The 22,680-nt window shown below is 44.0% G+C and overlaps 2 protein-coding genes across 8 annotated transcripts in view; both read right to left on the minus strand.

The window, feature by feature from the left end:
• Positions 1-1,252, minus strand: part of DZIP1L (DAZ interacting zinc finger protein 1 like) — a gene marked incomplete at its 3' end in the record, with an annotated part of 46,207 nt that extends 44,955 nt beyond the window's left edge. For 2 of the 7 annotated variants that reach the window (XM_082461103.1, XM_082461105.1), the window contains exon 1: positions 645-885. In XM_082461103.1, coding sequence (XP_082317229.1) covers positions 645-710 — 66 coding nt within the window. In that variant the 5' untranslated portion in view covers positions 711-885. Of the gene's footprint in view, positions 1-225; positions 298-644; positions 889-929 lie in introns of those variants that run through there. The other 5 variants (XM_082461102.1, XM_082461106.1, XM_082461104.1 and 2 more) reach the window with 5 other exon arrangements.
• Positions 1,253-1,498: 246 nt separating this feature from the next.
• Positions 1,499-19,234, minus strand: A4GNT (alpha-1,4-N-acetylglucosaminyltransferase). Its single transcript, XM_082459471.1, has 3 exons — positions 14,946-19,234; positions 12,759-13,196; positions 1,499-9,582 (listed from the first exon to the last, which is right to left on the minus strand). Exons 2-3 carry the CDS (start codon positions 13,167-13,169, stop codon positions 8,968-8,970), a joined length of 1,026 nt encoding a protein of 341 aa, XP_082315597.1. The 5' UTR covers positions 13,170-13,196; positions 14,946-19,234; the 3' UTR covers positions 1,499-8,967.
• Between the last annotated feature and the right edge of the window lie 3,446 nt (positions 19,235-22,680).

Below are 22,680 nucleotides of genomic sequence, written 5' to 3' on the forward strand. Positions count from 1 at the left end.
TGTAACTTCATGCGACCATTTTATCAAGTTGGATGGTATCCAAAAAGATTCCCATGTGAGGGAGAGGTCTCCAGAGCGTTGGTGCTGACAGAGACAGACAGAAGACCGCTTATCAGCCGCTTGACTGGAGAACCGGCCTTCTCTAGGTGGGGCTGTTCTCACTGGCCAGTCCTCAGCTCTAGGGGCAGGTGTGAGGGGCTGTGACAAAGGAGAGAGACCACCCACCTTGTCTGTGGACAGAAGTGTAGGAGGCCACGGTCAGAGCACCTCACACTCATCAGGCCTCTCTTCAAAGTCCTGTTAGATACCACATTTCAAGAGACAGTGCAGGGGCAGGCAGGCCCTGGGCCTTAAGGAACAGGCCTGGGTAATCCCTGCCCAGGCCCCCCAGACCCGTCCTCTGACCCGCCTTCCGGACCCTTGTCCCGTACCCAGAAAGTTCCCCCGGCCTTTTATCTGCAGCCACCTCGAAAGGAAAATACGGTGGCTGCCTCCTGCTACGCTCCAGCCTCGCAGTGCAAGGCGGAGGAACCAGAGATGCTAATCTGTTTGTTTTTCTCAATAACTCATCTCATTGCTAAAAGATCCCCCTTTTCCTACAGAACTCAAAGCAGCAACCCCAACCCCGCCCCCAATCATTTTACTCTTTTCAAAAACTGAAAATCCGAGGCCGTCCTCCCAGCGAAGGCCAGTCCTGCGGGTTCAGTCATTCTTGCTCCCCTCCGGGTACCTCGGTCCGGAGCCGGCCAGGCGGGAGGCCGCGGGTCCCGAGGCGCAGCTCCCCGCCTGGACCCCGCAGGGCGCCCGAGCCGCTGCTGTTGAACCCCCTGCGGCCCGTGGCTCCGGTCACTCGGACTGCACGACGCTCCCCACCCGCGCCCCTCCCGGGCTGCATTCCTGGCATAGCTCTCCCACGCGGCGCGGCTCACCTGGGGGTCCCCGGAGCCTGGGGGGCGGGCAGAGGTCGCGAGCTGGCGGCTCCGCTCCGCCGCCCCGGCCCAGCCTCCTGACTCGCTCCACCGCCCCGGACCGAGGCCGTTCCCGGAATCCTCGCCGCAGCGCCGGCCTGGACTGCTTCCTCGGCCACGAGTAGCGCGGGCTCTCGAGGGCGCGTGACAGAGCCTCCCGGCCACCCAGTGCTGCCAACCTGCGGGACCGGGGACACAGAGAACCTTTGGCGCCAGCAGCTGGAGGCCCGGGGTCTCTGATGCCTCCCGCTCCCGCGACAGCCGCCCCACCCCACCCCAAAGAGGGGCGGAGCCTCTCCCTAGCCCCTCTGGGACGAGCTATTTTTAGGCCTGTTACGGAAGCGGGAAGGAGGGAATGCCATGTTTAATCCGTCAGGAAAATCCGGGATCCTAGTGAGTGGCTCCCAGGACTTGCTGAGAGGCGGGGACGTCTTCCCGACACACACACACACACACACACACACACACACACACACACACAGACACACACACACACACACACAGCCCCCCACCTAGTACAGCTGCCGGCCTGCTGAAAGCTGGGGGCAGCTGTAGCCTCCTGGGCAGACAGCCCTGCCCCACCCGTCCTAAACTAAAGGGACCGTCTTGGTTTCTGATCCGAACCCATGCTGGTCCTTTGAGTAAATCCCAGGTCTGTTCAGATGGCAACCACTTTCCCTCCGAACTCCCAACCTTCTGGCCAGCCTTGTGGATCCAGCTGGGAAACCCAGAGCCAAAGAACTCTTTCTTTCTGGATAACAGTCTCTGACCCCTTCCTATAACCATCTGTTGCTTTACTGAGACTCAGATTTCTGGGAATTCTTTTTTTCCTTAAGCCTTCCTCCCACCGCAGCCTTAATCTGCCAAGCTGTGTCATGGGGTATTCAAAACAAAATTGCATGGGAACAAGCGTTGGCAAGAATATGAAGAAATTGGAACCCTTATGCACTGCTGTGAGAATGTAAAACGGTACAGCCACTGTGGAAAAGAGAATAGTGGCTCCTCAAAAAATTAAACATGGAATTACCATATGATCCAGCAATTCAACTTCTGGGTATATACACAAAAGAATTAAAAGCAGAGACTCAGACAGGTATCTGTACACACACGTTCATAACAGCATTATTCACGATAGCCAAAAGTTGGAAACAACCCAAGTGTCCATTGACAGATGAATGGATAAACAAAATATTATATATATATTATATACATACGTATATATTTCAGCCCTTAAAAAGGAATGAAATTCTGACACATGCTACAATATGAATCAACCTTGAAAATGTTATGCTAAGTGAAATAAGCCAGACACAAAAGGACATATATGATTCCACTTATGCAGCGTACCTAGTATAGTCAGGTTCATAGAGACAGAAAGTAGAATGGTGGTTGACAGGGCTGGGGGGGAGGAGGGAATGGAAATTATTGTCTAATGGGTACAGATTTTCAGTCAGGGATAATGAAGAAGTTCTAGAGGTGGATGGTGGTGCTTGTTGCACAACAATGTGAATGTACTCAATGCCATTGAATGGTACACTTGAAAATGGTTAAAATTGTAAAGTTTATAGAATGTATATTTTACCACAATTTTTTAAATGCAAAAAAAAAAAAAAAAAAGTGGGTGGACAGGGGCCAGGCCCAAGTAGGGATGACTGTCAGCCAACAGCTCTGATGGGGAGTCTTGTTCCTCCTCTGCTCTCCTGGTCGGGGCACCCCTTTCCCTCCAGGACTTCCTGCAAGAGGGCAGAGAAGAATCCAGGCTGTGGAGTCAAAGACGCATTTAAATTCCACCTTCCCAGGCGGTGTAACCCTGGGAAGTCACTTACCCTCTCTGTAAAATGGGGAAAATAAACTCTACCTAGCAGGTCATTATGAGAACCAACTTAGTTAAAAACATCTCAGCCCAGGGCCTGGCAGTCATGGGTGTGTCCTCCCAAGTTCAGTCAAGTGTCAGGGTTGGGAGCATTTGCTTCTCAACTCGCTTCCCTGAAGTATACAAAAAGTAGCTCTGTGCACGTGTGTGTGTGTGTGTGTGTGTGCGCGCACATGTGTCATTCCCACCAGCCTCAATTTCCCCATGTGGAAATGGGTGCCATCTTTTGCAGGGCTGTTGTGAGCAAGTGAACTTGACATGCACCCAGGTCCACCTTCTCGGTAATGCCAAAAGCAAAAGTCTTTAGACTCCTTCTTCAGCTGACCCAGACCTCGCATGCGTGGAACCCGCACACCCTCCCTTTACTGGGCCACAGTTTGACATTTAATACAGCCAAGAGTTACTGAGTGCCTACTACGTGCCAGGCTCTGTTCTAAGACCCGAGGAAACCAAGAGTTTATAGAGGACTAGATCACTTAGCACTAGGAAGCTGTCACCTTCTGCTGTGCCACCTGTGCCACAACACACAAGATTTGGTGGCACGAGTGGGAACAGGTGTATCATCCAAGACACAGGAACAAGCCAAAGGAGACTGGCCCTAGTGGGCTACTCCCGGGGACATTCCTGTCACCCTGAGCAGCTGAGCCGTAACTATTGGACGGACAGAATGGTGGGTTCTCCATATCTGTGGTTTCCCTTTTGCCCTGTAGCCCCTCACCTCTTTCTCAGGCCAGTGCCAGATACCAGCTCTCTGACCAGCACAGACACCATCACAACTGATCTCCTTCTTACACTTAGGGATGTGTCAGCAAACAGTGGGACGTGTCTGCTAATTGAGGGTCTACTTTACACTCTAGGGAGCCCATAGTAGTAGTGCCCTCTGCTGTCAACTGCTGGCATCACACCTTGGAAGTCAGCTCCTGTTCCAGATCCCACTTTCCTAAAGGGCATATGAGGTGTAGGGAACAGGTCTCTCAGTGCTGGGACGCTGGCCACTAATGGTCCTGGAGGTGATTTTAGGTCAAAGGTGTATTGTTGAGTTTTCACAGTCTTGATGTATAGATAGGCAGACAGGCGTATAGTTAGAAGGGCACTTTACATAAAAACCTGGTTTGCTGGTTTCTTCTTGAAAAATCTGAGAATCTAGCAACAAAAGGCCCACATTCTCACATGTCAAGAATCAACTGGAACTGAGGGGGAACCTCTTCCCTAGGCAGAGCTTACACTCTAACCCATTCCCTGAAAAAGATCACTTTGAAGGACGTCTGTGCACTTATAAAAAGACCTCTTTTGCAAAATGAGAATGCAGGGTCATTTTAACCAGGACCCACGCTCTGAGTCTTGAAACAAACACTAGGTGGGGAGGGCTGAGACAGACTGCACAAATTGTGACAAAATAGTAAAATGTTTGTGCCCTTGATATACAAAGACTAGTTAAGTCACTAAGAAATAGAAAAACAATCCCATAGAAAAGTGAACAAAAGATTAGGCAAGTCACAGAACACAAAAATATACCAATTCAACATGTGAAACACTCAACCTCACCAAAAGTAACATAACAATTAGAGACATTTTTAAACAATAATATTGGCTAAAATTAAGTAGCCTTTTGGCACTGGTGAAGGATGGGAAAATGAGCGATTTCAAACAGGCTTTTTAAAAACAATTTTGCAGCACATATCACAATTTAAAGTCCCCAAAATGTGGTAATCAGGACTACAGTATTTCTTGTACGATTAAAATTAGAATCAATTTAAATGTTCACCAACTGGGGTTTAAGTAAATAGATAATGATATATCCTACAATGAAACACTCTGCAGCCCTTACGAAGAATATATCTTGGTATGTTAATGAAAAAAGGTGTCCAAGACAAATGTATTGTTAAATTACAAACTGACATAATAATATGTATTATATTAATCCATTTATGTTTTTTTTAACTATACAAATGAGAAATTCAGGGGTGATATTCAAAATATTTAACCACTAAGCTGACATAAGCACTAGCACGCTGGGGCCGGTCTTCACGCTTTAACATATTCTTTTTTTTTTTGGCTGTGCGGCATGCAGGATCTTCCCCAGCCAGGGATCAAACCCGTGCCCCCTGCATTGGGAGTGTGGAGTTGTAACCACTGGACCGCCAGGGAAGTCCCCATCTTTACCCTTTAGTTGCCGCATTATGGGGGTCCTGGCGGGGAAGAACTAGGGCAGATGAGGCGATAGTGGGGGGCTACTTGGAAGCCTATGGCCAACACTTTTTACAAATAGCATGGATATATATGCAGAGAAAAGTGAGAGACATACCAAACTTGACAGTGGTACAAGAGAGACTTTCACCTTTTCCTCCGTACAATCTTACTGTTTGAAATTCTAAGAACGAGTGTCGGATGTGGAAAAAAATTAACATAGGGGAAAACACCAGCATGGCCTATTTTCAAAATGTATCATGATGTAAACGTATGGCTTAGACTCACCGAAGGCCAGAAGGAATCCAGGATCATCTGGAATCCCAACCTTCTTACCATTCACTACTCATTTTACTTTGCCCAATACCCCCCTCACCACCATGTTTTCTTTCCAGCTTTATTGAGAAATGATTGTCATACATCACTGTATAAGTTTAAGGTATACAGCATGATTTACATATATTGTGAAATGACAACCACAGTAGATTCAGCTAACATCCATATTCTCATACGGATACAGTAAAAAGAAAGAGAAAAAGGAAAAAATATTTCTCCTTGTGATGAGAACTCCTAGGATTTATTCTCTTAACAACTGTCCTATATATCACACAGCAGTGTTAGCTATAGTCATCATGTTGTACATTACATCTCTAGTGCTTACCTTTTTTAATCATACACGTTTTAACCTATGCATTTTTTCCCATCACCACCAAGTTTTGAAATATTCTTTTCTACTTAACAAACTGCATTTATTAAGTAATACATTATTAATTTATTCCCCACATTTTATTAAACAAAAACATTTTGCTGCCAGGTAAAACTCCGTACAAATGTCAAATTATCAATATTGCCACAGTGAATTCATACAATCACAGCCCAGCATAAAGAAATGTGACATTCAGGTTGACCTATTTGGTCCCATCATAAAACAGTTCATATATTTTTGAAATATTGAAAATATTTCTAATTAAACCCTTCCAAACCCTAGGGACTGGGAATGTCAGTTGGAGGACCATTTGTCATGCATTCTCCAGATGTGGAAATTAGATCCAGCGTGTGTGACCCTGCTCCTCCCTCAGAGGGCTAGCCCTAGGAAGCCTCACCTGTGGAGACACTCAGGTGAGCTGAAACCCAGCAGGGGTTCTGGGGACACAGGTCAGAGGGCAGCCATGGGGAGTAGCAGCAGGCCTCAAAGTCTCACTCTGGTGTCAGGCTGGACCTAAGAATCCAGAGCAAGTAGCTGGGAATAAATAAAGCTGGGGCAGGAGACATGACTTGCGGGTATTTTTTAATAAGACAGTCAGAACAGTGATTCTCAAAGGGGGAAATATCAGAATGAAAGGGGATGGGTGGATGTCATTTGAAAAAGCATCCTAATTTTATACATGGAGAAAAATATAAACTTATGTTTCTGTTAAAGCAACTACCAAAAAGAAAGTTCTAGAAAATCTTGGTTGTTGAGTATTTGTAGAAGAAATATTAATTCTCATACCTCCTAGAAAGAGGAGGTAAACTTTTATGTGACTGTAGAAGGGCCAGCAGTTTTTAAAATGTGAATTTGTAATTTGCTTTTATAAGCCAACTGGGGTAGAGTAGGGAATAGCAGACACCCTGGGGAGCAGAGGACACTATCCCGGGGGGGATGTGGGCAGTCATTAAGATGTAAGTACTAGGGACCTGCAATGGACTGAATGTTTGTGTCCCCCCAAATTCATATGTTGAAATCCTACCCCCAAAGTGATGATATTAGGAAGTGGGGCCTTTGGGAGGTTTAGGACATGAGGGTGGAACCCTCATGAATGGGATTAGTTCCCCTATTAAAGGGACCCCAGAGAGCTCCCTTGCCCCTTTCCACCATATGAAGATTCAACAAGAAGTGTGCCATCTGCCACTCAGAAGTGGATCCTCACTAGAACCCAACCATGCTGGCAACCTGATCTGGGACTTCCAGCCTCCAGAGCTGTGACAAATAAATTGTTGTTGTTTATAAGCCACCCGGTCTATAGTACTTTGTTATTGCAGCCCAAGCTGATTTAGACAGGACCTTGTCTGCTTGATCCAGCAGCATCTTCAGCATCTAAATCAGTGCTTGGCACACAGAAGGGACTCAATTAATATTACTGACTGAATGAATGTTTTAATGAATATCAAATTCAGGACTAGAAATCAAGTCTCTTTTTTCCCCAGCCAATTCTCTAACAGATCCTGTAATTAATCTTACAGAAGTAAATATAACATGTAGCAAAACCATTAGCTGCCTATCCTAACACCCATTTTCTCTTCCTCCTTGAATGTCCCAGCCTCTCCTGCAGCTACATTCTGATCAATGAGATGTAAGGGGAAGTGTTATATGGTACTCGCAGGAAGTCTTCATAAGATAAGGGAAGTGCACCTTTCCTCTTTCCTTCATCCTGCTGCCTGAAATGCAGAAATGATGGGCTGGAGATCAAGCTGCCATATGGACTATGGGCAGGATGGCAAACAGAAAGATGGAAGAAGCCTAAGGTCCCTGATGACTGCAGTGACCATACCCACTCTGATCTGCCTGCCTTCAGACTACTTTTACGTGAGAGAGAAATGAACTTCTATACTTCTACGTCAATGGTCTTTGGGATTTTTCTATTATAGACACAGAAAGCCCACTCTTACTGACATGCGCAACCTTCACTTTCCCCCCTGCCAGCAGGGGGCGCTGAGCCCGCCTCTATGACCCGGGGCACGGGAGAGTGTCATCCTCGCTCAGCTACCGGGAGCTCCACCTCCTCGGGCACCTCTAGGACTTTGGCTTCCGGACAGGGGCAGCAACGTTGCTGTCAGTGCTCAGTCTCCTTAGAACCCGCTGGGGTTTCAGCTTGAGGACAACACCAGGCTGCATCCATGCGGACAGGAGCACAGTTTTCTCAGGACCCTCCCAGGGAGGTCCCGCTGGGAGAAAAAGGTGAGGAAAAAGTGAAGAGAAGTGAGGAAAAGTGGGGAGAGACTTCCTGTGTGCGACTGACTGCTGGGGGCTGGGGGGATCACTCTTCAGAGGACCCAGGAGAGAAAGGTCTTGATGTGGAAAACTGGGGGGTTTTCGTCCCTGTTGTGTGCAGTGTAGACTGTGTCCAGGGTGGTTCTTTGGTGTGTGGTGTCCAGTTTTCCTGGTGCTGTTTATTGAGGGGACTGCCCTTTCCCTGTTGTATGTTCGTGGCCCTTTTGTCATAAATAAACTGATCACACCCGTGTAGATTTATTTCTGGGCTCTCTGTTCTGTTCCTCTGGTCCGTGTGTCTGTTTTTGTGCCAGGACCACACAACTGTTTTGGTTACTGTAGCTTTGTAATATTGTTTGAGGTCAGGGAGCGAGATGCCACCAGCCTGTTCTCCTTTCTGAGAATCGCTTTGGCTATTCCTGGTCCTTTGTTGTTCCACACAAATATTAGGATCCTTTGCTGTATTTCTGAGAAATATGCCATTGGAATTTTGGTAGAGATTGCTTTCAGTGTGTACATTGCTCTGGGTAGAATGGACATTTTAACAATATTCATCCTTCCAACCCATGAGTGTGTGATATCTTTCTATTTCCTTGTATCTTCTTCAATTTCTTCATCAATGTCCTAAAGTTTTCAATGTGCAGGCCTTTCACATCCTTGGTTAAACTTATTCCTAGGTGTTTTGTTCTTTTTGATGCAGATGTCGATAGGATTGTTTTCTTTTTCTTTCTGATGGTTCATTATTAGTGGTTAGAAATGCAGCTGTTTTTTTGTGTATTGACTGTCACTTTACTGAATTCCTTTATTAGTTCTAATAGTTTTTTGGTGGAATGATGTGGAAAATTGTAACTGTAACTGATATGTGGGTGAGTCTCCGCACACCTAGGGGAAGTGGAGATCAGGTGAAAGCCTGGCACTCCAGGAAGTGTCCAGTTCCACAGTGTAGCACCAAAGACCCAGCATTGGCTCTATTTGTTACCTGGGCCCTGCTCCCCAGTCACCGAGCCCTCTGGACCTTGAAGCAGGTCCCTGTAAGTCTTGGGACAGTGCTTATGGTAGAGATTTTCCACCAGTGTGTTGCTTCCTCTGACCACAGCCCTCCCTTCCTGGTTCATATGGTTCCACAGATGCAACGCATAGGAGTCATTGAAGCTCGGCTCTGTGTCCCAGGCTTCATAGTAGCGCCTCCACTCTAGAAAGGAGATGGGGTAAAATCTTTGGGGGTGTAAGAAGGAGAAGTTTAAACACTTGAGGTCGCTCACCTCCTGGAAGTCTCTGAGTTTGCACCACACTCTCAAAATCCTCGTCATCAATTCAGGACCCTGGTGGCCCCAAATATCTGGATTGTAATTTTCCACAAAGTTTTCCATGCACTGCCACAGGAGAGGGTGGTGGGGGAGGAATCCAAACACCCCATTACTGGAGAACTGAGATGTCTGTGCAGCCAGAAAGTTGTCCTCGGGGATGGGTCTGATGGAGATGACATCAGTGTCCATGTAGACACCGCCGTACTTCCAGATGAAGGCCAGGCGGGATGCATCTGAACTGACATGGAGCCAGTATCTCTCTGCGCTGCTGTTGATCTGCAGGAGCAGGTGCAAATTAGCCCCCAGGCAGGGGAAGAGGGAGGGGTGTCACAGCAGGAGGCCAGGCACAGGGTAGCTGAGGAGGAAGCAAGCCAACTTCCCAAAAATCTATTTGCCAAAAGCCCAATATTGCAAATTTACCAAAATTACCTCCACCCAAAAAAGTTGCCTTTAAGTGAAAAGTGTACAGCAATCAGTATCAATGGGAAGGTTTTAGCAGCTTTTAAAGATATCATGAAATTGTTTTTTGAAAAAAGCAGTAGAAAGATGAAACCCAGAAGGGATTTCACAATGAACTGTATGAGTCACTTTCAGCAGGATGGAAATTAACCACAAATATGAAACTGTGAAGAAAGAATTTTTTGTAAGTCCAAAAAGTGCTGAGAACTGATAAAGAAAAATAAACAAATATGAAAATATAAGATAGATTAATATCTATGCTCTTTGAGAAATTGGTAAAAGAATCTTAAAATGCATCCACGCCTTCATTCACTAATTAATTCCTTTAATAATATTCATTGAAGGCCTACTTGCTATTCACCAAGCTCTAAGCTGCTAAGGATACAGCAGTGAACAAACAGATAAAAATCTTTACTGGCAGGAGATAGACAACAAACAAATAAATATATCATATGTTGGATGTTCATAAGGACTATGAAGGAAAAAAAGTCAGGCGAGGGGGCTATGAAGGGGGCAGGATGGAGCATTATCTTATCTTGGGTTCGAGCAGAACATTGGATGAAGTGGGTGGATGAACCATGCTGGTATCTCTGAGAAGAGGGTTCTAGGTAGAGGAAACAGCAAGTGCAAGGGCCCTGGGGCAGGAGCACGCTCACTATGTACAGGAACAGGAAAACAGCAGTGAAGAGTAGTGAACGGAGAAGGGTAGGAAACCAGATCAGAGCGGGGGCAGGGGTGGGAATGAGGGAGGATCCCGTAGGCTGGGGTAAAGACTGAAATGATTTGGAAGGTTTGAAAGAAAGGAGTGATGTGATCTGAATTAGTCTAAAAGGGGTCACACTGGGTGCAGTGTGGAAAATAGATGGAGGCAGGGGGCAAGGGCAGAAGCAAAGAGGCAAGTTAGGAAGCTGTTGAAATAATCCAGGCAGGAGATGATGGTGGTTTAGACCAGGGTGACGATAAAGGAGATGAGAGAAGTGGTCAGATTCTGGGCACACGGTAAAGATAAAGCCGGTCAGGATGTGCTGATGGATTGGATATGGAGCCGGAGACAGAGGAGTCAAGGATAACTGAAAACGCTGAAATGTGAACAAAACAGAAATTGACTTTGAAACGAATAAAAATAAACCATTATAAATGCCAGTGTTCCCAAATGGAATGCTAAAATTTTGAATACAGAAAACACAGTAGATTTTTCTGAATTTAAATATGTTGATTAAAAGATTAAACAATGACCCTTGGCTTTTGACAAAAGAAACATTTTTTTGAATTCTACTATAAAGCCAAACGAAAGCAAGTCCGCTAAGACTTTGCAGAAATCTTCACCTGAGCTATTAACATTATTATATTGCATACAATTGCTGAAAACCTCATGAATAATAATAGCTAAAATTTATCAATAACTGTGGTGGTGTGATGAATTGGGAGATTGGGATTGACATGTATACACTAAAATGGATAACTGATAAGAACCTGCTGTGTAAAAAAATAAATATAATTCAAAAATTCAAAAAAAAATTTATCAATAACTGTTCTGATCTCATAATCTACACAAATCCTCAAAAATAGGTACTATTATTAGTCCTATTTTTCAAGTGAAAAATTAAAAGGAAAGACCAAGAAGTTCAGTCATTCATGCAAGGTAAGAGAGGCAGAGGTTAGATTTTAACCCAGGCAGTCTGACTCCAGAGACCCACTTACTTTCAGTAAAAATAAGTAAAGTTGATTATTTGGTAAATTGGTGATTATTAGTGAACAGACCCAGGTATCAAAAGCCGCAGAGAAGGAAGGAAGCCTACCTTGACGTGGGCATTGGACTAACATCAACGTAAAACACAAGGCTCCCCCGGAGGTTAGCACCAGAAAGGGGATTAGGATTCTGTTTGCTCATTCCCTCCCCACCCCCTCAGTACTCATCCCTGGGCATCTTCAAGGGCTACAGTTGCCCAAATCAGTGCAGCAAATCCAGCGGTCACCAGCAGGTGATGGCACGCTAGGTCATCCTAACAGCTGGTCACCAGCTATCCTATTGTAGCCTAACTGGGGCAGAAGATGCCACAGCCCGACTCCTCCAAGGTGCAAGTGTGTCCCCCACCCAGGACAGCCCACTCAGTCCCCAGGTGAATGAGAGAGGGTGGAACAGGAGTTTTCTCTCTTTTTATACAAATATTGTAGTAGGCTGAATAACAGCCACTCAGTGGTCCTAATTCCTGAAACCTGTAAATATTACCTCCTATAGGAAAAGGGTCTTTGCCAATGTGATTAAATTAAGGATCTTGGGACTTCCCTGGAGGTCCACGCTTCCACCACAGGGGGCGTGGGTTCGATCCCTGGTCAGGGAACTAAGATCCCACATGCCACACAGTGCGGCCAAAAAAAAAAAAAAATTAAGGATCTTGAGCTGAGGAGATTATCCTGGATTATCATGGGCCCTAAATGCCACCACAAGTGTCCTTTAAAGGGAAAGGTAGAGGGAGCTTCACACAAAATTACAAAATTCCTAAGAGCCCCAGGAGTTTCTTGATCATATCTCAATGTAACCCAATCTCATACAGCAACACCCACCTGATCTTTCATGAATTTTCTATTTACATCATTATCAAGTTAAATATTGCCTAATTTCCCCCCTTAGGTGCAAAAAAGTTTAACATAGATGGGTTTAAAACTGTCAGTGAAAAATTAATGGTCTATACACCTAGAAAAGATGTAGAAACTCATTCAATTAAGAATAGTCTCAAGAAATCCTAAGAAATAAGGTGAAAGCAAAAGGCAGCAGGGTAAAGATAAGCCTAAATCAGATCTCTTCTGTTTCCTTGAATCAGGACTCAACACCGTAGAATAAAGACCAGGCAAGAGTCGAAAGATCTGGGTTCTAGCCTATCTCTGACAATCTAGCCTTACCCTCAGTGTACCCATCTATAAAATGGCTAGATTGGACCCATTTTCTATGGTCCTTCTCGACACCGACATTCTGAGATTCTCTGAACACTTACTTGAGTGTACCACGAAAACAACGGTGTGTCTTCAAACAGGCTTTTCATATCCAAAGGGAAGAGGAAAACATTGTCTATTGCTGAGAGGAGGGAAAGGGCTGGGGAAGTGGAGTTTGGGGGCAGCTGCATGGAACTGTTGAGCCCTTTCATAAGTAACAGCACAGGCTGCTCAGGGTAGACCTTGGCCGCCGACTCCACAGCACAGGAGACCAGCGGGGATAGCTCCGTTCTCTCTGAGGTCTCTAGGAACACGATGCTGTGCCCGTGGCCCAGGAGGGCTTCCAGCCCCTGCTGGGACTTGTAGGGAGGCAGGTGGGGGAAGAGGCAGCTGGACTTCAGGGTGAACTGGTAGAGGAAGCCACAGGCAAGCAGCAGGATGACCAGCAGGGCGAGCTGAAGCTTCATCAGCATGTCCACCCCTCTCTCCCGTCCTGCTCCCTAAAATCAACACTATTAATTAAAAATTATAGTCACAAAACCTGATAAAGATAGCACACAAGAAGATGATACCTGAATATCACTTTCAAGCTTAGATTTTTTTAATTGAAGTATAGTTGATTTATAATATCAGATTACTTTCAGGTGTATAGCATAGTGATTCAGTATTTTTACAGATCATATTTCATTAAAAGTTATTACAAAATAATGGCTATAATTCCCTTGCTAAACAATATATCCTTGTTGCTTATCAATTTTGTACCTAGTATAGTTCATATTTCTTAATCCCCTACCCCTGTTTGCCCCCTGGCCCCTTCACTCTCCCCTTTGGTCACCACTAGTTTGTTTTCTCTACCTTTGAGTCTGTTTTGGTGTTGCATGTGTGTTCATTTGTATGATTTTTTACATTCCCCATGTAAGCGATATCATACAGTGTTTATCTTTCTCTGTCTGACTTATTTTAGTAAGTATAATATTCTCTAGGTCCATCCACATTGCTGCAAATGGCAGAATTTCATTATTTTTGTGGCTGAGTAATAATTCCATTGTATATACATATGTATATATCACATCTTCTTTATCCATTCATCTTTTGATGGACACTTGGGTTGCTTCCATATCTTGCCTGTTGTAAATAGTGCTGCTATGTACATTGGGGTACATTTATCTTTTCAAATTAGTGTTTTTGTTTTCTTTGGTTATATACCAAGGAGTGGAATTGCTGGATCATATGGTACTTCTGTTATATTTTTAGTTTTTTCAGGAACCTGCATACTGTTTTCCACAGTGGCTGCCCCAATTTACATTCCCACCAACAGTGTATGAGGGTTCCCTATTCTCTACCTCCTCGCCAACATTTGTTATTTGTAGACTTTTTGATGCTAGCCATTCTGACAGATGAAAGGTGATATGTCATTGTGGTTTTGATTTGCATTTCTCTAATAATTATAAGTTTTGATTTTTTAAATTCTAAATAAAATATGATCAAATCAAATCCAGCAATGTTAAAAGGAAAGATGCATTGATTAGGTTTTATTTGAGGAATGTAAGGATGATTTGCAATAGGAAAATAATGAATTAATAGGAAAACTATTAATGAAATGCATTATTTCCACAGATTAAAGAAGAAAAGCTGTATGATCATTTTGGCTCAGTAGATGCTAACAACAGCATGCTAAGATTTGACATCCATTCACGCTTTTTAAAAAGCACAAGGAAACTTTCTTAAGCTGACAATGTCTACCAGAACATATAACAATGATCATCCTTAATGTGAAGCATTTGAAATATCCCCATTAAGACCAGGAATATGACATGGATGTCCATTATCACTGTTACTTTCACCGCCATTCTACTAAGTCTAACCAATGCAGTGAAACACGAGAACATAATTTCTACTATGAATATTAGGAAGAGACAAAAATATCACTAGTTGTAGAAAATATGATTGCCTACCTAGAAAACCCAAGATAACTTACCAAAAAACTAATAGAACTAAGAAGAAGCAAACTGAAGATTAAATAACTTGCCAAGATTACACAGTTAGCGGAGCCATGACTTTAAACTAGGGTCTACCTGTCCCCAAAGCTCAGGCTCTGAGCAGTTACCTGCAGTATCACCCTCTCCTTCACCATAAGCTCTAACTCCAGCCAACTCCAGGACAGCAGAGATCTCCATTCATCAGTAGTCTATTTTTTGCTTTACATGTAACTCTTTCAGAAAATACAAATCCAGTAAGTCAGAGCTTACCTTCTAGCCAGAAACTTGTAGTTAGCCAATACCTGCCGTCTTAGCAATGATGACAAGATTTTTCCTGCTACGCTTTCTGATGAATCACTACCTAACCTTCAATTCAACAGTGCTGAAGGAAGTAAATCATTGGCAGAAGATTATGCCAAACACAAGAAGTTCCCAGGAAACTCCTCCCTTTGCTAAGTTGCCCTAAGCACAGAGACTTGCAGATCGTAAGGGGTTCACATGATTTTTCAGGTGACCTACACAATAATCCTGCTGGTTTGTGGGCCTATCAGGAGGGTTACAAGGCAACAATTTCACCTGAAGAAAACTGTATAGTAGCACAATCCTGGCGCCAACAAAGTGTGCACCTAAGCAGTTTGGCCTCAGTCAAAATCATGGTCAGAGACTTGGGGAAGTTCCTTCACCAGACAACCCTGTAACTTGGTCCAAGCTTTGCAAACAAAAGATTTTGTTGAAAGAAAAGAAAATCCATCCGCACAAATAAGTAAGTAATGTAGAAACACCAGCAGTCCAAGGGCCTGGTGATCTGGAACGAGAATTGATTCCCCGATTTCAGTTATGGTGGCTTCCCTTTGCCCAGAAGTCCCCGCTGTGGGATGTGAGCTTCCTCCCCATCTCACGAGGTCAGCGTCACCACCCTCCACCGATGTGGTAATCCCCACATCTCCCAAGATAGTGTGACTCTCCTGTGGTCTGGTCCCTATCACCCCTGACAGACACGCTTAGTAATCCTCTTTCGAGCCATCCTCTGCTCTGTCTTCACCCAGAGCCTTCTCTCAGCCATGAACAGGTATCCACAGAATGCTCTGGTGTGAACAGGGAGGTTCCCTCCTAAGCAGACTTTGGATCCTGATATAGCAGCTCCTACATCAAGGGAAGTAAAACTGTCCCACTTGTCGGTGACTTCTCGTTTTCTATGTGCCCGAGGTTCTCCAGGAACAGCGCTTTGGGTCTCCACACACTCCTCTTCCTTTTGGAGCTGAATTTCTTCTCTGGACCTTGTCAGTTCTAGGGTCAGGGTACCTTGGCATCTTTGCAAAAGTTCCCTGGCACTGGATAGATTGGTCGTTCTTTCCTTATGGAGGGGCAGAGGAAGCAGAGCTCCTGGACCGCACTCTGGGGTAACCAAAGGACTCCATTTGTGGGAGTGGTACGTTCCTAGTGCCCACATTTCAGGTGGGTCACAGATCCTGGTGCCTTCTAGCTGCTTGCAAGATAGCCAACACCATCAAACAAGTGGTCGAGGCAGAGAGCAGGGAAGTAGTTGGTGATCTTTGTCACAGGGATGAAAGTGAGCATTAGCGATGCAGTGAAATACTAAGCACAAAAAGTAGGACGTGTCTGACCAAGAACCAAGTAGAGGGTGTGATGAAAAGAGCAATGAGCTTGGAGTCATGCCTCTACCCACTGTAGCCAAGAGTACCAGAGCAAGTCCTGAAACTGCCCAGAGCCTCGGCTCCTCTGTACAGTGCTGACCTCAGGCTCATTGTGAGGATGAAAGGGCTCTATAAGCCAAAGAAGCAACTCCCACTTTCCACCAAGGATAAGAGGAGAAAAAATGGAATACTATTACTGTAGATGGCCTGGACTCCCTGATGACAAACATTAAGTCGTTGTTGTTTTCAGATGAATAAAATCTGCTTCCCAGTGAACAGCTGAGAAGGAAATCCTCAGCCCCGTGTGAGAATTGTTGAGATGTGTGCAGAAGTCAGCAGTCAGCCTCTGGTGCCTGGGATCTTTTTAGGATCACAGCCTGATGTCCTTGCTGAGTCTTTCCAAGGAGGCCTCCTGTCATCTGAGGCACTCTACCAGGAACCCTGGATCCTTTCAGCCTTCCCTCTCGTGTTCAGAGCAGAACTGCCTTCCCTTCGGTCTGCTCCCTCTTCTGCCTTCTCTGGCCTGTACCACACTAGCTTTCTGTCTGTGCAGGCAGATGCCACAGCAGCAGCTCCTAACCTGGACTCCACAGATCCCTAGAGGCTCAAGGATAGGTTTCAGGAGACCCCGGACCCTGAAGCCATAGCTTTCATTAGTACCTTTACCCTGGATGCCATTTATCCACAGCTTCTCCTACATATCACCTGAGGAATGTCCCTGCTCTTTGACCCTCCGTGACATTAATTCTGTTTAAAATTCCCACAGAGATCTTCACCATACAATCTCAGGCCTTCTTCAACCAGCCAAGCAACCCCTAGGAACCTCAGTACAGATATCTGAGTAGAGATGTACCCAGAGCTATTTACCTTTAAGCAATGGATGGGTCTGAATACACTGGTGACAGTCACACATGCATCCAGGTATTATCTACTTTCCTAGAGTTTAGGTCTCCTGTGAGAGAGCTCTTACTTCCTACATTGCAACATAAGCCGGACTTGGTCAATCCAATGGATTATGGAGCCTTGGTAACTGTTGCTGAGTGATGAGACCTTAGGAAACATGGATTGGTGTAGCCCCGAATAAATGAACAGGATGGGAAAAAATTCTGAATCCGTTGTTCTTTCTATTGTATTTTACAATGCTGTTCTTTGGATGTTTGAAGCTAATACAAAGAAAAGGCAGTACTGGGAAGAAAATCAAGGAACCAACAGAGATCCCGGCACTCACTGACCCTGCAGATAACCTCTGATAACCTCAGTTGGAAATAGTTCAGTGTTTGGATCTAGACTCCCTCTGCTATAAAGGACCCACTGTGTCAAGAAGGAAACGTTAAAGGAATTTTTAACAATAAATGTTTGTTGCCTACAATTACACGTGAAATGCTACCTCTCAATTCTGCAGCTTCTTTGAACTACAATTTACTGCAAGAGGAAATGTTCAAGCCAACAACCCTTATCCTGTTTTCTTTGGAGCTGTTGGAACCACAGTTCCGGTTTTTAACATTTGTTAAACAAGTGGGACTGATAAGGTTGTTAAAGCATTCAGCCATTCGCAGGGCAAAACAAATACACAGAGAGTAATAGCTTATCAACGTTGCCAATTCCTTTCACCACTCTTCAGATGCTGAAACAGAGACTGGAGTGTTGGGTTTCCATGACAAGAGAGGAGACCACTGGACAGAGGCAGTTCACTGCAGACTGAGAAAGAATCCATAGCCTAACCCTTGGGACACATTGAGGAGTGACATTATCAACATCAAATCTGGAGAAAAAAAATATTTTTTACTAAAAATCAGTGAGTTCATGCCAGAGTAAAATCTCCTTGTCCCGTGGCAATATTTTAAACTATTCTTCATTTCCAAGAAAAAAATGCTTCTAGCCTTGTGTTTCTGGAGATAATGGTTTTTGTTCTCCACACAGCCATACTAATCAAACATGCTTCTGCTTACAAAACCTTATATAGCTACCAAGAATGTGCTTCTGGGTTTATTCTGGATATTACTCTCTTCACACATGTAATTCTCCCCCTTTTTAAATTTACTTGCAGATAAAAGAAGGGGTGGGGGAGAAGGGCAGGGAGATGAGGGGAAATAATTGTTCTCAATGAATCAGTTGTGCCTCAGACGCCACTCTTCCAGGTTGAAGAACAGGGTCTGCAAGAAGCCCACAGAAGTCAGTGCAACCAGTCTGATCATGGAGGGCTGTTCAAAGGGGCTTTGCTATTAACTTTTATAAGTCAGTGCTTAATTTCTTCTTCCTGTAAGGAATTGGGAACATCTTGGAGCCACCTACACCAAGTGTCCACATGACACGGGTACCTTTATAAAGACTGAGTGGCCACGAGAATGAGCACTTCCCATTCTGGCTGAAAGAAACTGTTATGGACTGAATGTTTGTGGCCCTACTCCCCAACCCGTACCATCACCAAAATTCCTATGTTAAAGCCCTAACCCCCAATGTGATGGTATTTGGAGGTAGGGCCTTTCAGAAGCCATCAACCTTAGATGAGATCATGAGGGTGGGATCCTTATAAGAAGAGGAAGACAGAGATCCCTCTCCCCATGAGCACGCACAAGGAAAGGCCATGTGAAGACACAGCAAGAAGGTAGCTGTCTACGATCCAGGAAGAGGGTCCTCACCAGGAACCCAATCTGTACCTTTATCTTGGACTTCCCAGCCTCCAGAACTGTGAGGAGTAAGGGTCTGTTGATGAAGCCACCAGTCTGAAGTATTTTGTATAGCAGCCCAAGCTGACTGAGACAGACCTCACAGTAAGCTTCTTCTCTCTGATCTCCATCCATATGCTTTCCTGAGAATCTGTTTTTGCAGTTGGAGCTGCTCTTTAAGGTTTGGAGAACTGAGACCAGGCCTCCAGTGGGGAAAGGGCAAATTCATCTGCAACAGAAACCCATAACAGGTGGAAGTGTCCTCCTTACCTGAGACCTCTCTGCCTTCCCTTCCTCTTGTCATTCCGCACACCCCACAATCTGTCCTCTTGTTATACCTTTTCTATTTATTTATTTATTTATGGCTGTGTCGGGTCTTCATTTCTGTGCAAGGGCTTTCTCTAGTTGCGGCAAGTGGGGGCCACTCTTCATCGCAGTGTGCGGGCCTCTCACTATCGTGGCCTCTCTTGTTGCGGAGCACAGGCTCCAGACGCCCAGGCCCAGTAGTTGTGGCTCATGGGCCTAGTTGCTCCGCGGCATGTGGGATCTTCCCAGACCAGGGCTCGAACCCGTGTCCCCTGCATTGGCAGGCAGACTCTCAACCACTGCGCCACCAGGGAAGCCCATACGTTTTCTATTTAAATGGAGATCCTTGGTCTCCCTTATCTCAGTGCCTGACAATCACCATGCACCCACTACCCAAGTCAAAAATCAGGGAGTCATTCTTTTTTTTTAATACTCTTCTTAATTGAATTATAATTGATTTACAATATTACATTAGTTTCAGGTGTACAGCATAGCGATTCAATATTTTTATAGATTATATTCCATTTAAAGTTATTATAAAATAATAGCTATATTTCCCTCTGCTGTACAATATATCCTTGCTCCTTATCAATGTTATACATAGTAATTTGTACCTCTTAATCCCCTACCCCTATCTTGCCCCTCCTCTCTTCTCTCACCCTCACTGGTAACCACTTCTTTGTTTTCTATATCTGTGAGTCTGTTTCTGTTTTGTTATATACATTCATTTGTTTTATTTTTCAGATTCCACATATAAACAATATCATACAGTATTTGTCTTTCTCTGACTTATTTCACTAGGCATAATATTCTGTAGGTCCATCCACATTGGTGCAAATGCTGTGGAATTTCATTCTTTTTATAGATGAGTAATATTTCATTGTGTGTGTGTGTGTGTGTGTGTGTGTGTGTGTGTATCTCACGTCTTTATCTGTTAATCTGCTGACGGACATGGGTTACTCCCATATGTTAGCTCTTGTAAATAATGCTGCTATGAGCACTGGGATGCATGTATCTTTTTGAGTTAGTGTTTTAGTTTTTTTCAGATATATATACCCAGGAATGAAATTTCTGGGTCGTATGGTAGTTCTATTTTTATTTTTTTGAGGAACCTCCATACTGTTTTCCACAGTGGCTACACCAGTTTACATTCCCACCAACACTGTGCAGGGGTTCCCTTTTTTCCACATCCCCGCCAACGTTTGTTATTTGTAGACTTTTTGATGTTAGCCATTCTGACAGGTGTGAGGTGATGTTCCATTGTGGTTTTTTTTTTTTTTAACATCTTTATTGGAGTATAATTGCTTTACAATGGTGTGTTAGTTTTTGCTTTATAACAAAGTGAATCAGCTATACATATACATATGTTCCCATATCTCTTCCCTCTTGCCTCTCCCTCCCTCCCACCCTCCCTATCCCACCCCTCTAGGTGGTCACAAAGCACCGAGCTGATCTCCCTGTGCTATGTGGCTGCTTCCCACTAGCTATCTATTTTACATTTGGTAGTGTATATATGTCCATGACACTCTCTCACCCTGTCACATCTCACCCCTCCCCTTCCCCATATCCTCAAGTCCATTCTCTAGTAGGCCTGTGTCTTTATTCCCATCTTGCCACTAGGTTCTTCATGACTTTTTTTTTTTTTTCCTTAGATTCCATATATATGTGTTAGCATACTGTATTTGTTTTTCTCTTTCTGACTTACTTCACTCTGTATGACAGATTCTAACTCCATCCACCTCACTACAAATACCTCCATTTCGTTTCTTTTTATGGCTGAGTAATATTCCGTTGTATATATGTGCCACATCTTCTTTATCCATTCATCTGATAATGGACACTTAGGTTGCTTCCATGTCCTGGCTATTGTAAATAGAGCTGCAATGAACATTTTGGTACGTGACTCTTTTTGAATTATGGTTTTCTCAGGGTATATGCCCAGTAGTGGGATTGCTGGGTCATATGGTAGTTCTATTTTTAGTTTTTTAAGGAACCTCCATACTGTTCTCCATAGTGGCTGTATCAATTTACATTCCTACCAACAGTGCAAGAGTGTTCCCTTTTCTCCACACCCTCTCCAGCATTTATTGTTTCTAGATTTTTTGATGATGGCCATTCTGACTGGTGTGAGATGATACCTCATTGTAGTTTTGATTTGCACTTCTCTAATGATTAATGATGTTGAGCATTCTTTCATGAGTCTGTTGGCCATCTGTATATCTTCTTTGGAGAAATGTCTATTTAGGTCTTCTGCCCATTTTTGGATTGGGTTGTTTGTTTTTTTGTTATTGAGCTGCATGAGCTGCTTGTAAATCTTGGCGATTAATCCTTTGTCAGTTGCTTCATTTGCAAATATTTTCTCCCATTCTGAGGGTTGTCTTTTGGTCTTGTTTATGGTTTCCTTTGCTGTGCAAAAGCTTTTAAGTTTCATTAGGTCCCATTTGTTTATTTGTGTTTTTATTTCTATTTCTCTAGGGGCTGGGTCAAAAAGGATCTTGCTGTGATTTATGTCATAGAGTGTTCTGCCTATGTTTTCCTCTAAGAGTTTGATAGTGTCTGACCTTACACTTAGGTCTTGAATCCATTTTGAGTTTATTTTTGTGTATGGTGTCAGGGAGTGTTCTAATTTCATACTTTTACATGTACCTGTCCAATTTTCCCAGCACCACTTATTGAAGAGGCTGTCTTTTCTCCACTGTATATGCTTGCCTCCTTTATCGAAGATAAGGTGACCATATGTGCGTGGGTTTATCTCTGGGCTTTCTATCCTGTTCCATTGATCTATATTTCTGTTTTTGTGCCAGTACCAAACTGTCTTGATTACTGTAGCTTTGTAATATAGTCTGAAGTCAGGGAGCCTGATTCCTCCAGCTCCATTTTTCGTTCTCAAGATTGCTTTGGCTATTCGGGGTCTTTTGTGTCTCCATACAAATTGTGAAATTTTTTGTTCTGGTTCTGTGAAAAATGCCAGTGGTAGTTTGATAGGGATTGCATTGAATCTGTAGATTGCTTTGGGTAGTAGAGTCATTTTCACAATGTTGATTCTTCCAATCCAAGAACATGGTATATCTCTCCATCTATTTGTATCATCTTTAATTTCTTTCATCAGTGTCCTATAATTTTCTGCACACAGGTCTTTTGTCTCCTTAGGTAGGTTTATTCCTAGATATTTTATTCTTTTTGTTGCAATGGTAAACGGGAGTGTTTTCTTAATTTCACTTTCAGAGTTTTCATCATTAGTATATAGGAATGCAAGAGATTTCTGTGCATTAATTTTGTATCCTGCTACTTTACCAAATTCATTGATTAGCTCTAGTAGTTTTCTGGTAGCATCTTTAGGATTCTCTATGTATAGTATCATGTCATCTGCAAACAGTG

The sequence above is a fragment of the Balaenoptera physalus genome (assembly GCF_965194825.1).
Source record: "Balaenoptera physalus genome assembly, chromosome: 4".
Classification (NCBI taxonomy): Eukaryota; Metazoa; Chordata; class Mammalia; order Artiodactyla; family Balaenopteridae; genus Balaenoptera; species Balaenoptera physalus.

Bases quoted from the DNA above. Each gene is read 5' to 3' on its own strand.
- A4GNT (XM_082459471.1), bottom strand. From the start codon at position 13,169: ATGCTGATGAAGCTTCAGCTCGCCCTGCTGGTCATCCTGCTGCTTGCC. The intron at 9,583-12,758 runs GTAAGTGTTCAG...CTGCTCCTGCAG, and splicing joins TGTTTTCGTGGTACACTCAA to ATCAACAGCAGCGCAGAGAG.